The sequence below is a fragment of the Phaenicophaeus curvirostris genome, chromosome Z (assembly GCF_032191515.1).
Source record: "Phaenicophaeus curvirostris isolate KB17595 chromosome Z, BPBGC_Pcur_1.0, whole genome shotgun sequence".
Taxonomy (NCBI): domain Eukaryota; kingdom Metazoa; phylum Chordata; class Aves; order Cuculiformes; family Cuculidae; genus Phaenicophaeus; species Phaenicophaeus curvirostris.
In genome coordinates, this window is record NC_091431.1 from 39,915,607 (window position 1) to 39,930,217 (window position 14,611).

General features: G+C 41.0%; 1 protein-coding gene across 1 annotated transcript in view; it reads right to left on the reverse strand.

The window, feature by feature from the left end:
• Positions 1-14,611, reverse strand: part of FOCAD (focadhesin) — a 94,614-nt gene that overhangs the window by 78,880 nt on the left and 1,123 nt on the right. Inside the window, exons 2-5 of the mRNA XM_069881192.1 lie at positions 11,263-11,351; positions 9,685-9,759; positions 8,736-8,890; positions 5,046-5,150 (exon numbers count right to left, since the gene is read on the reverse strand). Coding sequence (XP_069737293.1) covers positions 5,046-5,150; positions 8,736-8,890; positions 9,685-9,759; positions 11,263-11,319 — 392 coding nt within the window. The 5' untranslated portion in view covers positions 11,320-11,351. The remainder of the gene's footprint in view (positions 1-5,045; positions 5,151-8,735; positions 8,891-9,684; positions 9,760-11,262; positions 11,352-14,611) is intronic.

Sequence of the window (14,611 nt, forward strand, 5' to 3'; positions counted from 1 at the left end):
AACAGAAGACCACAGCCAAATATGACAATATGACCCACTGAACTCTGCAGCTGTGTAGCTAACCTGATATTCCTCTTCCATAAGGTTACTTGCCTAGAGGGGGACAGGAAGGCAGTGGACACAGGGTTTTCTGTATTTAAGTGAGGTTTTTGATCCTGTTCCTCACAGCATCCTTCCAACCACTGTCCAACTGAGATGAGCAGGTCCACACCACACTGGGTGAAGAACTGGCAGGGCTCAAAGTGCTGTAGCGAATGGGGCTACATCTGTCTGGCTACCAGTCACTAGTGATCAATTAAGGCTCAATTCTGCAGCCAGTCCTATTCAATATATTTATCAATGGATGCAGTGTTGGATGCACCATTAGTAAGTTTGCTGGTGATACTAATCTTGGAGGTGCTGCTGATTCTCTTAAGAGACAAGAGGCCTCGCAGAAGAATCTAGGTAGATTGGAGCCTGGGATAATGATTAATGTGATGAGATTCAACAGGTTCAAGTGCCGGATTGTGCACCTGGGACAGAATAACACTGACACAAGTCTAAATTAGGCGAGAAGTGTCTGGGGAGCAGCCTTTCAGAAAGGGATCTGGAGGTGCTGGTTGAGATTAAGCTCAATGTGAGTCAGCAGCACAACCTGGTAGCCAAGATGCATCCTGGGGTGCATCAAACAGCATAACCAGCTGGTCAAAAGAGGGGATTATCCTGATGAATCTAGCATTGTACAGCCTTGACTGTACTGTGTGCAGCTCTGGGCCTCACAATTTCAGAAGCATGTCCAGGCCCTTGAATGTGTCCAGAGGAGGGCAACAAAGCTGGTGGAAGGCCTAGAAGGCATGTAGTATGAGGAGTGTGGGAGGACTCTGGGTTTGTCTCAGTTGCAAGAAAGGAGGCTGAGGGGAGACTTCATTGCTCTCAACGGCTTTCCGAAGCCAGGACATGGAGAGGGAGATAATGATCTCTTCTCTATGGGATCCAGTGACAGGAGGCATGGGAATGGCTCAAAGCTGTGTCAGGGGAGTTTTAGACTGGATATTTGGAAGCAGTTTTTTACCAAGAGGGTAGTCAAATCCTGGAATAGGCTTCCGAGAGAGGTGATTAATGCCCCATCCATGTCAGCATTTACAAAGCACTTGGTCAATGCCCTTAATAACATACTTTAATTTGGTCATCCCTGGAGAGGTTAGATGGTTGGAATGGATGATCATTATACATCCCTTCAACCGATATAATCTACTCCATATATCCTTCACTTCTTGAGAAGGCCATTGTTAGGCCCTCAGCAAATGGTCTCTTCTCCAGCCTGAACATGCCTAATTCCCTCAGTGAAGAGCATATTGCTTCAGCCATATGACCATCTTTAAGGCCCTCCACTAAACTTGTTCCAGTTTATTGCTTTTTTTTCCTCGTACTGGATGCCCCAAAAATGGACACAGTACTCTAAAAACTGTCTGGTAAGCGCCAAGAAAAAAAAGCATAAACATTTCCCTCAATCTATAGGCCATGGTCCTGTTCTGGTGCCCATCTTTCAAGGCAGTTACTAGAAATCTGGAGAAGCTTCATCATTCTCATGGTTGTCTCATGAAGGCCTGGAAGGATACATCTCTCTGTGTGAGCATAAGCTAAGAAGGATTAGAATAGTGTAACTGCAGCCAACATACCTCCACTGAGAATTTAAGTTTCAGAGAGCAAGAAATGTCAAGATACCATACAAGAAACGGAATCTGAAACTGGCAATTCATACCAAAACAAAGACAATGCATTTTCACTGAGGAAGAATCAGTCACTGGAACAATTCACCAAGCCCAGAAGATTTGGGAAGAGGACATTGTTGGGTTGTTGTTTTGTTTGTTTTTTTAAACAATGCATTCTCCCTCTACTTCTCAAATAATTTTTCTTCCAAACAAGTGTGATTCTGTTCAGGCAAATAAATGATATGAAGACACTGGGACTTTCAGAAAGCTGGCTGATGTGATGGACTTCTTGAAGCATGTTCATAAAATGGATACTAAGATCCCAATGTATTTATATATTTTAGGTCTGGCCTTCATATTTGAGACTAGGAGCACAGCATTTCCCAAATTAATCTCTCTAAAATTTGTTAATTTACATACACAGTCTTCATATGTCTGGTTTCCTTGATTCTATAAACATTTACTCAAGTGAGTCTTTTATAATCTGTGCCTTAAGACTAGAAAAGCTAAGTTTATTGCCTCATGAATATGAGGCAATATTATCATGAACATGACAGGTTGTAAGAGGCAAAAAACTTGTTGCTTGTCCAGCACTTGAATCCAGCAAGATCACAGACAAGATCATTTATCAGGCAGTAAGCTAGAATTACTCTTCATATACATGACAGGACCTTGAAAGTGCACAGCCCTGTATAGATATACAGTTATACAGAACCAGCTTATCTCAATGCGCTTCTCATGTTTTAGGAATTAACTACCTTTCCTTGCTTACAGAAACTGCAGAATTGCAGCATTAAATCGACAGAGGCTTCCTCAGATGAAATCAGAAAAGTATGTGGTGGGTTGATCTTAGCTGCCTGCCAGCTGCCCATCAAGTTGTCCTCCCACTCCCTCTCCTCAGCTGGACGGGGAGAAAATGAGATGAAAAAATTGTAGGTTGAGATAAAGGCAGTTTAATAAAGAAAAGCAAAGGTCACATGTGAAACCAAAGGGAAACAAAGAGATATATTCTCTAGTTCAAATCAGCAGGTGATGTTCAGCCACTTCCTGAGAGGTAGGGCTTCAGTACATGTAGCAGGTGCTTCAGAAGACAAATGCCTTAATAATGCCCCCTTATGGATCCTGTCTCTAAGCTTTCACTGCTGAGCACAACGTCATATGGTATGTTATAGGTCTCTGGTCAGTTTAGGTCAGCTGTCCTGGCTATGATCCCTTCTAGTCTTGCCCAGCCCCAGCTGACCAGCCTTAGAAGGGTTGAGAGTGGGCTGAAGAGACAGCACTGCTCCAGAAGTCTTTATGATACTACATCATCACTAGAAGTAGTAACAAAATTAATAATACTGTCCAGAATGAATGTTGGTCTAACCCAATTTTATTTATTACTCTGCAGTACTGGTTTTAAAACATGCCAAACCCGATGACAACAGCAAACTACTTAACAACACTGTAATAGCTGCTGGTGAATTATTGTATATATTAGAATCATGGCATAGTTAAGGTTGGAAGGGACCTTAAAGATCACCTAGTTCCAACACCCCTGCCATAGGCAGGGACATCCCACTAGATCAGGCTGCCCAAGGCCCCATGCCACCTGGTTTTGAACACCTCCAGGGTTGGGGCAGACACAACGCCCCCTGGCAACATATTCCAGTTTCTCACCACTCCCATGGTGAAGAAATTCTTCCTAATGTCTAGTCTAAATCTGCTCCTCTCCAGATTATATCTGTTCCCCCTCATCCTATCACCACAAACCTTTATGAATAGTCCCTCTCCAGCTTTCTTGTACACCCCCTTCAGGTACTGGAAGGCTGCTATAAGATCTCCTCTGAGCCTTCTCTTCTTCAGGCTGAACAAGCCCAACTCTCTCAGCCTGTCCTCGTGTGGAAGGTGCTCCAGTCCTGTGATCATCTTTGTAGCCCTCCTCTGGATCCGTTCCAACAGCTCCATATCCTTCTTACACTGAGGATTCCAGAACTGGACACAGTATTCCAGATGAGGTCTCACAAGAGAGACCTCATATTCTTAAGTCAGATCTCAAAATCACAAGGCCTTGACTTACTAGATATTCAAAACTAAGTCAAACAATCTTACACCTCTCTTCTTTAAAGTTAATGGGAAGCAGAAGGAAAAACAAAGAATTAGTTAATTGTAGGCGTGCTGCATATTTTCAGTTCTCTATTACTTCAAATTACCTTAACCATTCTGCATGATCAAATTTCATCTTCCTTTTATGTTACCACCAATTTTTTTGTTTTGGTAGGTGGGGGGAAAAGTAGTAGCGATTTTTCTTCACACTACTAGGGAGAGGTTATGTCTTTATTCTAGCTACATCCAACAATCCTCCTTTTCATACAGAGCTGGCATTAAGCTGCTTTAACTTAGCCTTTTCTACCAGGAGGCTTTAAATAAGCTTATTTACTACTAAAGAGAAAATTTCCAAAAGAGTTCCAGCTTACTTTCTTTCACTAGCTGTCTTTTCCATAAAAACTGTTCTATGAAATTATGGACTTTGTAGAAAGAACTGATATAGCTAGAAAGACAAAGCCATGCAGGATTTCAGGAATGCAAGCACAACCTGCATTCTAAAGTCTGTTTTACTTCCCTTCACTATTTCACTTTGCTTAATTAAAGACACTATTCCTGCCTACCAAATAATACGTTTTATATCTTCAAAACATTACAGCTACAGCCTGCACACTGATACCTCTTAATTGCATAAAAAGCAACCTGAAAAATATTTATGACATCTATCAGGCTGAGACCTCCTCTAGAAAAGATGGAAGAGCAGCAGTTAATGTCAGCACCAACTCATGGTTTCTCAAAAGCTGGATGAAGTCACTAAGGTGTGCCCTTAGGAAGGCTGCTACTGTAGGACAAGCAGCTTTATATGAGTAGCTCTTGATGCATCATTTTCATACAGAAACCTCTGTAAACGCAATAGCATTCAGGAACCTTATTTTGATTACAGGAATAAAGCAGGAAAAACAAGTGAGAGGAAAACGGTTCACAGTCTTAGAATATAAAGACTTAACAAAAGGACTATTAGCAATCATCCAGCTCCTATAGTTGAACAAATCCCAATTCTTTCTCTTGCACAGCTTTCATGATGCCATTGCCCTTTTTGAGTTTATGGCAGCAATCTTATCCCTGTACTATAAAAATGATTTTATAACCTCTCTGGTCAACCTGTGCTAGTGCTGGATTACCTGCACAGTAAGTGAAGAAAAAAGGAAAAAGAAAAAAGAAAAAGAGAGTAAGAGACTGAAAGCCAGTATCAACACTTTATCTAGGTTATTTCTGGATAACAGACAAAAAGTTATTTTGCTGTTTAAATAAAACTAATATGAACCCAACCTGATTCCATACAGATTCTGAGCAGCCTCATTTCCATCTTTTCCCAGTTGAATAGCTTGAACTTGTAGTAATTTCCAAATAGTTTTTACTAAACCGTGAACATTCCTGTTGACAAAAAAAAATACATTACTAACATGTATTACATTAGTTCATTCTTCCATAAGAAGAGGAATGCAGGAACAAACTGAGACTCAACCAGCCTTGATTTCTCCTTAAAGATCTCCTCACACTTGCCTACACAATTTTGGGCAAGTCGCGCATGCACATGTCTTTGTTTTCCTTTCCACACAACAAGCAAAATAGCAGAGAGAATAATTAACACATCCATTAAAACATTTGGTGATTTCCTTCTGCCACGACTTTCAAATAAGTATGCTGCCCCAGCTTAAATGAAACTGGTGCTTTCAATGTAAGAAACGCAAAACTAGGTCTTCTCTGAATGCATAAGTACATAGGTAAAGTATACTGGTAAAACTAACCATGTCACTGTCTACCAAGAGAAAGCAAGAGAAATCATATTGTCAGGAAAAATACTTGAGCTATCTAGTTTATAGTGACTTTTGATCTCAGGAGACAAGGACTACTAAAATAATATATGTACAGCTATTTTATCTCCCTCCTCCTATGATGCTTAACTTACCATTCAATAATACTACTCCTCAGCTGAGCCTAACAAGGACAACTTTCAAAATTTTGCTCTCCTTTTCATAATGATGTACTTACTAAATGCTTCCAGTCCTTCTACAGCTTTGCAACCAGATCATGCCAGATCCAACCCAATTACTTTGGATTCTATAATGAAACACCTCCTCACAAGGTGAAAATTTTGGACAAGTGGCGCATCCACATGCACTTTGTTTTCCTTTTCACATAACAAGCAAAATAGCAGAGAGTCAATTAAATGGGAATTTGCTAGCATACTGCCCAGCTTCAACTGGGTAACTAAGGAACGAGGGAAACAAACAAAAACCACAGAACACTCAAAAAGAAAACAATTTTCCCTGTTCTGAAACTCCTGTATTGCTGGTCCTAATTCCCCCTAATTCCCCCCACAGGGAAGAGAACAGCTGCTTTAAGCTTTGCACTCAGCTCCTGAACACAAGCAGCACATTGGCATGATGTATCACAAGGATTTACCCACTTCCTATGTACATGGATGCTCTGGTGATAAAAACATTCTGGAAGCTTACATACACACAGAAATCCTTCTGACAATTTCTTAAAGATTAGAATAATCCATTGCTTCACAGGTTTTTAATGTATCGACTTGATTATTTAAGCTTATCCATTACTGAAAGCAGACCACAGTTTTCCCATCATCTTCTACACAAAAAGCTGGAGACCAACGTTGAAAAATCAGCAAAAATGTGCATGAATATATGTACACACATATGCAGATTTTGTATGCATGAACACACACATAAATATGATTTTCCATAAAGTTTAAGCTCTTGGAGCATCAGAGGAAACTGAACATTGGGTCTAAGAGACAAGTTATGGCACAATGTTGCACCAGAGATAAGAATGGATTCCTGTTTATATAATGAGCAGACAGTGAGAACTGCATAACAAGTCAACTCAGATAAGCACTGGATGTTCACTTCTGACAAAGCAAAACGCCCTTCCCAGAGTGCAGAATTCAATATACCAGACAATAAAACACACCAGATGCACTAAGCCTCTGATAAATTCATCACAACAGAAGAAAGAGAAGCAATAACACAACACAAGTAGTCTTTGCCAATAAAACATCCACTGGAACCCATCCAGCCCTAAAAGGTACTCAACAGTGGCAAGGGCCTGTCTCCTGGCTGCCACTTGCTGTTAATTTCACATTTACTTTATTCAAGAGACACTAGGCACAGAGCAGTGCAAAGCCGCAGAGCAAACACGAATGAAATTTTGGCAGCGAACAGGATGATGAACAGCAGACTACAATTTGAAAAAGAGTGAATGAAAAAAAAGAGGTATCAGCACTGAATGAATCAATCTGAAATAGTTTAATCAGCTCCTGAGACTACAGACACTTTAAACCCACAGACTTCCTGCTTTGCAATCCATAGTGTATGTGGTTTGAATTGTGAGAGACAGAGGGAAGAAGCCAAAAATACATAAAAGGTTCCTCGGTAATTTGACAGCAGTTCCTATAGCAATCACTCCTGCGTGTTGGTTTCACACATGGAAAAATCTAAGAATGGTGTAGAAATGGGGCATACCAAATTCCTTCAATACACAACTCTGGCTTTGTTTTTAAAGTTAACTCAGTCCTAACTATCCCATCTTACACTTTTTGTTTTCTGAAGTATAAAACTATCAATATTTCATTTACTTATAAACTGCTGATCTGTAATCAACCCTTAGCTGAACATGAATTTCACGTTTCTTAGTCTGAAAGCCCTAGCTAATGAAACCTTCTCATCACCTTGCCTCACAGGACTCAGGTTCACATAGTCTAAACAGAGGTGCTTTTACTTCTTTGTTAATAATACAAATTCTTCCCTTAACCCCAAACTTTACTATTAAAAATTTTGTCGTTCGGAGGACAGTGGTTTACAGAAATCATTCATATTCTAAAAACCTATTTACAAAACAATTCCTAGGGATCCATAACAACCTAATGTAAACTCTGTATAGATTCAGCATCACCACACCAAGTTCCCAGCTGCAAACAAGCTAGTCACAAGGAGCGATACAGTCTTTTTTAAAAGATCTGACTTCTTACACATTTCACTAGTTTGCTCAAGCCTAAACTCACCTTTGGTTCAGACTTACCGTAAGAAACCCCAGCCTAAAACTAATTATGTAAAGGTTAGACAGGGTAAAAAATACGTCTTGAATAGCATGGTTCCTGCAGCCTCTGTGATGAGCCCACCAGAGTAATACAGCACAGGTGTAGCACCAAGTAGCTGGCTTGGCTAAAAACAATTCCTGCATTCTCTAAGAAGAGAACAAGAAGGCTTAGCACAGAAACCCAGCTGGCTGCCAAAATCACAGAAGAGAAAGATAGCACAAGAAACTTTTTACGGTTGGTAGATTTGAATGGAAACATCTTCCCAATTATTTATTTCCCATTTATAAGTTTTATGCATAGTGTCTCCCCCACAATTGCCTTCTTTTTGCATATCGCACAGGCAGATTAGCCCAAAACACCATTGTGAGATGTATGCATTATATTTGCAGAATTTTGTAAGAGAAAATAGCAGCAGACTCAGGTAAAGCGATTTCTTCCTAAGTTTGATGAGGAAACAAACCCCAACATTCCTAATCCCTATCCACAGTGTTATGGTGATTCTTACATGAGCAACTAGTTATTTGGACAGATTGATTAGAAACTTACCTCCCTCCTGCATAATGGTAGTTGCTGCCACTTTTTTCCCCCCTTCCCTATGATAGGTACAACAAAACTAGTCAGGGCATCGATTTCTGACAGTCCAAAGTACTAGTCTAAATTGCTAACAAATCCAGCTTACGCGCATAGAATACTCTATGAGCTCTTACGTCAGACCCACACTGTCACACTGCCAAGATGAAAGCAACAGCCTTCAGAGTGGCAGGGCAATGCCACCCCTTAATGCCACAGCTTATCTGAAGTTCCTGTCATTTACAGAACCTCTTTCCTCTCCCCCTGTATTTACAAGGGAAAAGCAATCACTGATAAACAGCTGGCAAAGTCAGGCGATCAAACACTACCTTGCTGAGGGAATTAAGCTGAGTGCTCCGTGAAGAACATAATCATGCTCAGCATGTTTCTCTGCAACAAGTGCCACCAATCCCTCAGAGCAGGCTGTTCGCAAGGCAACATTCTCACTGCAGCACTTCTCCCAAAGCAAGTTCAGAGCAGGAGTCTGAAACCAAAAGCATGAAACAAGCAGTGAGAAGGGCGATACTGTTTTATCTTCATTCATATCAAACACACTTTTAAATAAAAGAACAGCTCAACAGCTTCTAGTGAAGTCTTACAGAGTACAAGAGAAGAAGCAGGGGTAGAGATTTTACACCTAAGGCAGGCATTTCCCAGAGCATATCCCACTTTTCTGCCCCCTACTGTCTATGACCCCAACAGGGACAGGACAAAATGTTCACCCAAAAAAAGGAAGCCTCTATAGTCTAAGTGGCACAATCTGCTTCTTAGCATTTTAGAAGGTGTGGCTGTATTTCAGTTTAAAACCTTTCACGGGGCAGCAAATGGGATGGCTCAGAATAGAATGCCACTTGATCAGGAATGTTGGAGGATTTTCTGTTACAGAAACAACACATTGCCAACATTCCCTCACAGCACCTTCCAGGTTTGGGTTTGCTGTAATAGTTCTGCGGGGAGAGGGTGGCTAAGACTTGAGACTGGGAGGAAAAAATCCACATATCATGCCATATTTCTTGAAATTTGTATAGTGATGTGGAAGACTTCTGCATAACTAGATAATGGTGTGGAACAGAAGTAAGACTTCTGCCATTAAGACTTCAAATGGAAATAAAACTGCTATTCGGATCCCAGAGACGTACTGTTTCTACCTGTACACCCATTGTTAACTACCCTACTTTACACCTAGGATTTACTAAAATGACACAATGTAGAATGGTAAACCAGAGAAAAATATAAGCACATATGAATGGGAGACAAAAGTTAAAAATTGCCACAGACCTGGTCAGATGACTGTCTGATCTTCTGCAAAGAAACATTTTCTTTCAATACTGCAGCAATCAGATGACCGACTGCCTAAAAGAAGAAAATAAAAATTAAAATCACATGCAGATCAAGCATTATTTTTCAGTTCTCTGTCAGAAAGAATTGACACTGCTGTTGCCATACGATCATTTTATCAATATCTGAAACACCAAACTTACAGGTATGGAAGCTGAAATACGTTTTAGGGCCAAAAATTTCCATAACGCTGCAATACTTTTTCACTGTTATCCTGAGGCAGGAGGGAAACTAACTTCCATAGGTCTCCACATAAATCCAAAGGCCCCTTTGTACAGAGCCTCTTATAAGATTAGAATCAGGTACATAATCAGAATTGCAGAAATTCTAATGTACCATCTGCAACAGACATTTACATCTCCACTGCTGTACAGATTTTGGTGTACATAGCAGCACTGGTAATTATTAAATCCTTCAGCATATAGGGAAGTAGAAGCAAGAGAGGACACGGAACGCAGCAAATCTAAGCTACTTGCCCAAATCTTCACATCACAAGTTTTGCCAAACATTGATGACAAACATACTATGGTATCTGAAGCACTACAGTATCCCCTAGCATACTTACTGCCAGAAATGTTTCATTTGCCTTAAACAAGGCATTTGAAGTTAACAGTATTCCTTATAAAGCTACTTTGTGGCAGACATAAAACCCAAGATTTTAATTTGGTCAAGGGCAAACATCCTCCAAAATAATGCTTCAGTTCTCAAGAATGAGAGCTTCAGCTCTGTAGAACAGCATGTATTTGCTTATTTGAGGTTTACAATGAAGCTTCTTATTCTATTTTAATAGAATGAATGTCTCATTTCCTCAAACTGCCTTAAAAAAAGCTCTAAGTATAGAATGAAATACTAACAAATCCTCCAGAGCTTCAGGTCTTCCCACTCGTATCTAATGCCTTACCCTGTCTTGCTTCATAATCATTTATACTGCTACACAGAAAAGCGCTTCTGGGCGAGAAACTGTGAGAGAAATCTCTTCATAGTAAGAGCACAAAAGTGTTTCAGATTATCAACATACCCAGAACAGCAGCTGCATCTACTCTTCTATGCTAAAGACAGATCCTTACTTCTGGAAAAAGTTAACTAGGAGGCCAGCAAGAAAAAATAGTAACATTTCTATTATGCTAATGTATAAAAATACAAGACCATGTCATTTCAAATGTCTTCAAATTCCTGCTCCTTTTAACTTCTTTAGATACTAGTTGCTAGCCTGACATTACAAACAGCAGCACTCTCAGATAACAGTTTACAGTTCCAGGAAAGATGACACGTTAAGCCTTCCTAGACTACAAGGATTACACCCGTCAAAGCTTTGAATACGTATTCTAATAAATTTGACCTAAAAGCACACTTTATTATTTGGAAATCTTACTCTTGTGAAAACAGAACGAGAAAATGGGACAAAGTCAGCTATTTATCTCTGTTTCTCTGCAGCTATCCCACTGCAAGAGCAACGACACAATCACGAGGCAGACTAGATCTTTGTTTAACTTGATTAATGCTTTTAAAAATAATTACCTGTGACTGAATAACTGCATTAGGAAATTCAAGCCGCTTATTGATGTCGTCCAGCATTTTGGCTTTGGCATATGACAATAATTCTCACTCTATAAAAGAAAGTAAAGAATTATGCTTTGGACTAGGAGACAAAGTATGCTATTTTCCAGGAAAAAAATAAATAAAATCACAAGATTTACACTGTACTTAACAGAAGATATAAGCATTGAAGCATATCTTTCCCCCTACTAAGACTACAATATCACTACGCTTTACGGGCTTAAACCCACAAAATGGTGATACTCACTGGTCTTGCACAAAGAACAGGTGACTGACATTTCTTGAAGCTGGAGCAAACACACAGTTCCACATGACACAGCGTATGTGTACTCTAAGAACATTAATCCTTCAGTGTACTTTTGAGTAGATTTCATTGACTTGAAAATTGGACAGCTCAATGAGTGTTTGTAAAACCTGATTCAAAATGCAAAATTCTCCACAGTTTTTCAATTATTTAATGCAAACCCAGAAGTAAAACCAATAAAAGACCCACCTGTGAGACTGTAAATCATAATAAGGGGCTGGAACACCTGACAAAGAAACTTCTCTATAAGTTGGAATATACAGACACCCACAAGCATACAGGAACCTAAACTCGAGAGAAATTAAAACTCAGCATATCCTGTGGCACACCAAGGACACTGACGCCAACAGCAAATACTTAAATATTTCACCTAACACACCTCTAGTCACTTGGGATGGCTTCCTTAAAAAAATAAAACCCTAGCATTTGCTGAAAACCCAGTGCAATTCTTCACAATATGCACTGAGAAAAATACGTACACACAGTACTACAGTTTCAAGGTATGCTTTCAGTGTGACATTTAAAGAATCTTGCCATTACTTTTCAAAAAATGGAATTAAAACATGGAAGTGTGCAAATGCAGCACATGCCACACCAAATTCTAATCACAGCAGAAAATCTCAAAATTAATATTTAGCACCTCAATAAGTACAAATTTGTGGCAGACAAAGAGCAAAATATTACCATATGATTGTAAACTATATTTCTGGAAGCTCAGGAAGAAAAAGAACCTCTTAACATGTATAAGCAATACCTGTAAATTCTTGCAGGATTACTGGACAATTAAGGCTGGCAGGGACCCAATGCCTCTAGTTCAACCTCCTGCTCAGAAAACTTCACATGTGGGGTTAGACCAGGTTGCTTCGAACTTTGTCCTATCAGAGTTTAAAAACCTCCAAGAAGAGAGAAGGCACTGCCTTACTGAGCTGTCCTGACTGATAAAAGCTTTCTTGTCATCATTAACCCAAGTGTTTCTGCCACAGACTGCTGTGAAGAGTCTGGCTGTGTCTTCTTTATCCGCTTCCCACTGGTGCCAGGGCTGTTCTTGGGTACCCCTGAAGCCACCCCTCCTTCCAGCTGAACCAGTCCCACAGTGTCTCTCTCCTCACAGGGAAAGGACTCCAGCCCTACTGTTGCAGTGGTACGTCCTGAATTCACTCCTGCTGGTCAGCGTCCTGCCCGTACTGGAGGATCCAAAACTGGACATGTCCATATGAGGCCTAACAAGTGCTGAGCAGAGGGGTATAAATCCCACCCTATCCTGGCTCCCAAGGCTGTGCCCTGTTCATGTTGCCTGGGGCACTGACTGGCAGGGTCTACAGCTATCTCCAAAGAATTGCTCCCCAACCAGTCCAACCCCAGCCTGTACTGTAAGGTATGGAGCAAGACAGGGCATTTGCCATTGCTGAAATTCCTGGAGTTCCCATCAGCCTGTTCCTCTAGGCTGTCCAAAGTGAAGCCCCAAGAGTGGGCAAACATCCTACCTCTGACACAAGAACACTGCAGAAAACAGTGTTGAAAGCCTACCTAAAGTTGAGGCAAATGATATCTACTGCTCACCCCTCGTCTACAAACCCAGTTATTTTACCCTTTAATAAAGGCAAGCAGATGGGTCTGGCATAAATTTTCCTTGGTAAATGCATACCCATGTTTATCTTCCCAATAGGAATCACTGAATCAGAGTTTAGGCTGGAACAAAAATCTCCAGAGGAAAAAAAACCAAAACTTTTTCGTAATATGTAATATGAATTTTGGTTCATATATAATTTGTTTTATTTTATATAGCCAGTTTCTACCTGTTACCTTCTGTCCTATTGCTGTGCACCTCTGAGAATAGTCTGGTCCCACCTTTTCTGTATCTTCCCACCAGTCAGTCGCAAATAACAATAAAGTCTCTCTTCTCCAAGATGAGCTAGTGCAGCTCTCAGCCTCTTGTTAAATATTTTGTGCTCCAGACCCCTGATCATCTCGATGACCCCTACTGGACTTGGCTCCAGTGTCCTTCTTGTACTGGGGAGCCCAAGTGCTGGGTATAGTACTCCAGATGCTATCTCACAAGTACCACGTAATGGAGAACCATCATGATCACAGATGTCGCATTCGTACTTATACAGCCCAAGACACAGCTGGCCCTCCTTGCTGTCCAGCTTCATTGCTGACTCACGTTCCACCTTGGTGTCTGCCAAGATCCACTTTCAGACCTTTTCTGTAGAGCTGCTTCCTAGATAGTCGGCCCCTCAGTGCATTGGTGCAGGAGGTTGTAGAGAGGAGGGTGCTGGCCTCTTCTCCCGAGTTACAGGGACAGGACGAGAGGGAATGGCCTCAAGCTCCGCCAGGGGAGGTTTAGGCTGAACATTAGGAAAAAATTTTTCACAGAAAGCATCATTGGGCACTGGAACAGGCTGCCCAGAGAGGTGGTTGAGTTTCCTTGCCTGGAGGTGTTTAAGGCATGGGTGGACGAGGTGCTGAGGGACGTGGTTTAGTGGTTGATAGGAATGGTTGGACTCGATGATCCGGTGGGTCTCTTCCAACCTGGTTATTCTATGATTCTATGATTCCAGATGCATGACCTTACATTGCTCCCTGCATTCACTGCATTCACGTATGCCTGAAAAGTACCCTAATTATCAGTGCTTTGAATACTCTTTGCAATTCAGCATCACCCACAAATTTGCTGAATGCACCCCATCTCACCATCCTAATTATTAAAGAAAGCACTGAGTAATGTTGGGGCCACTACTGATGCCTGCAGGACATCATTACCTGCCAGTATGACAGACTTTGCACTACCGATCATCACTCTAAATCTTTTATAACAAAGGCACCACCACCGCCACTGGACAGGTCAGCCTTGGCCAGCAGCGGGTGTATCCTGGAGCCATCTGGCATTGGCTCCATCTGACACGGAGCAAGAAGCTTCTGGCATCTTCTCAGAGAAGCCACCCCTGTAGCCCACACACTACAGAAATGCCAACACATAAACCCCATACAGCATCCTAACACTAG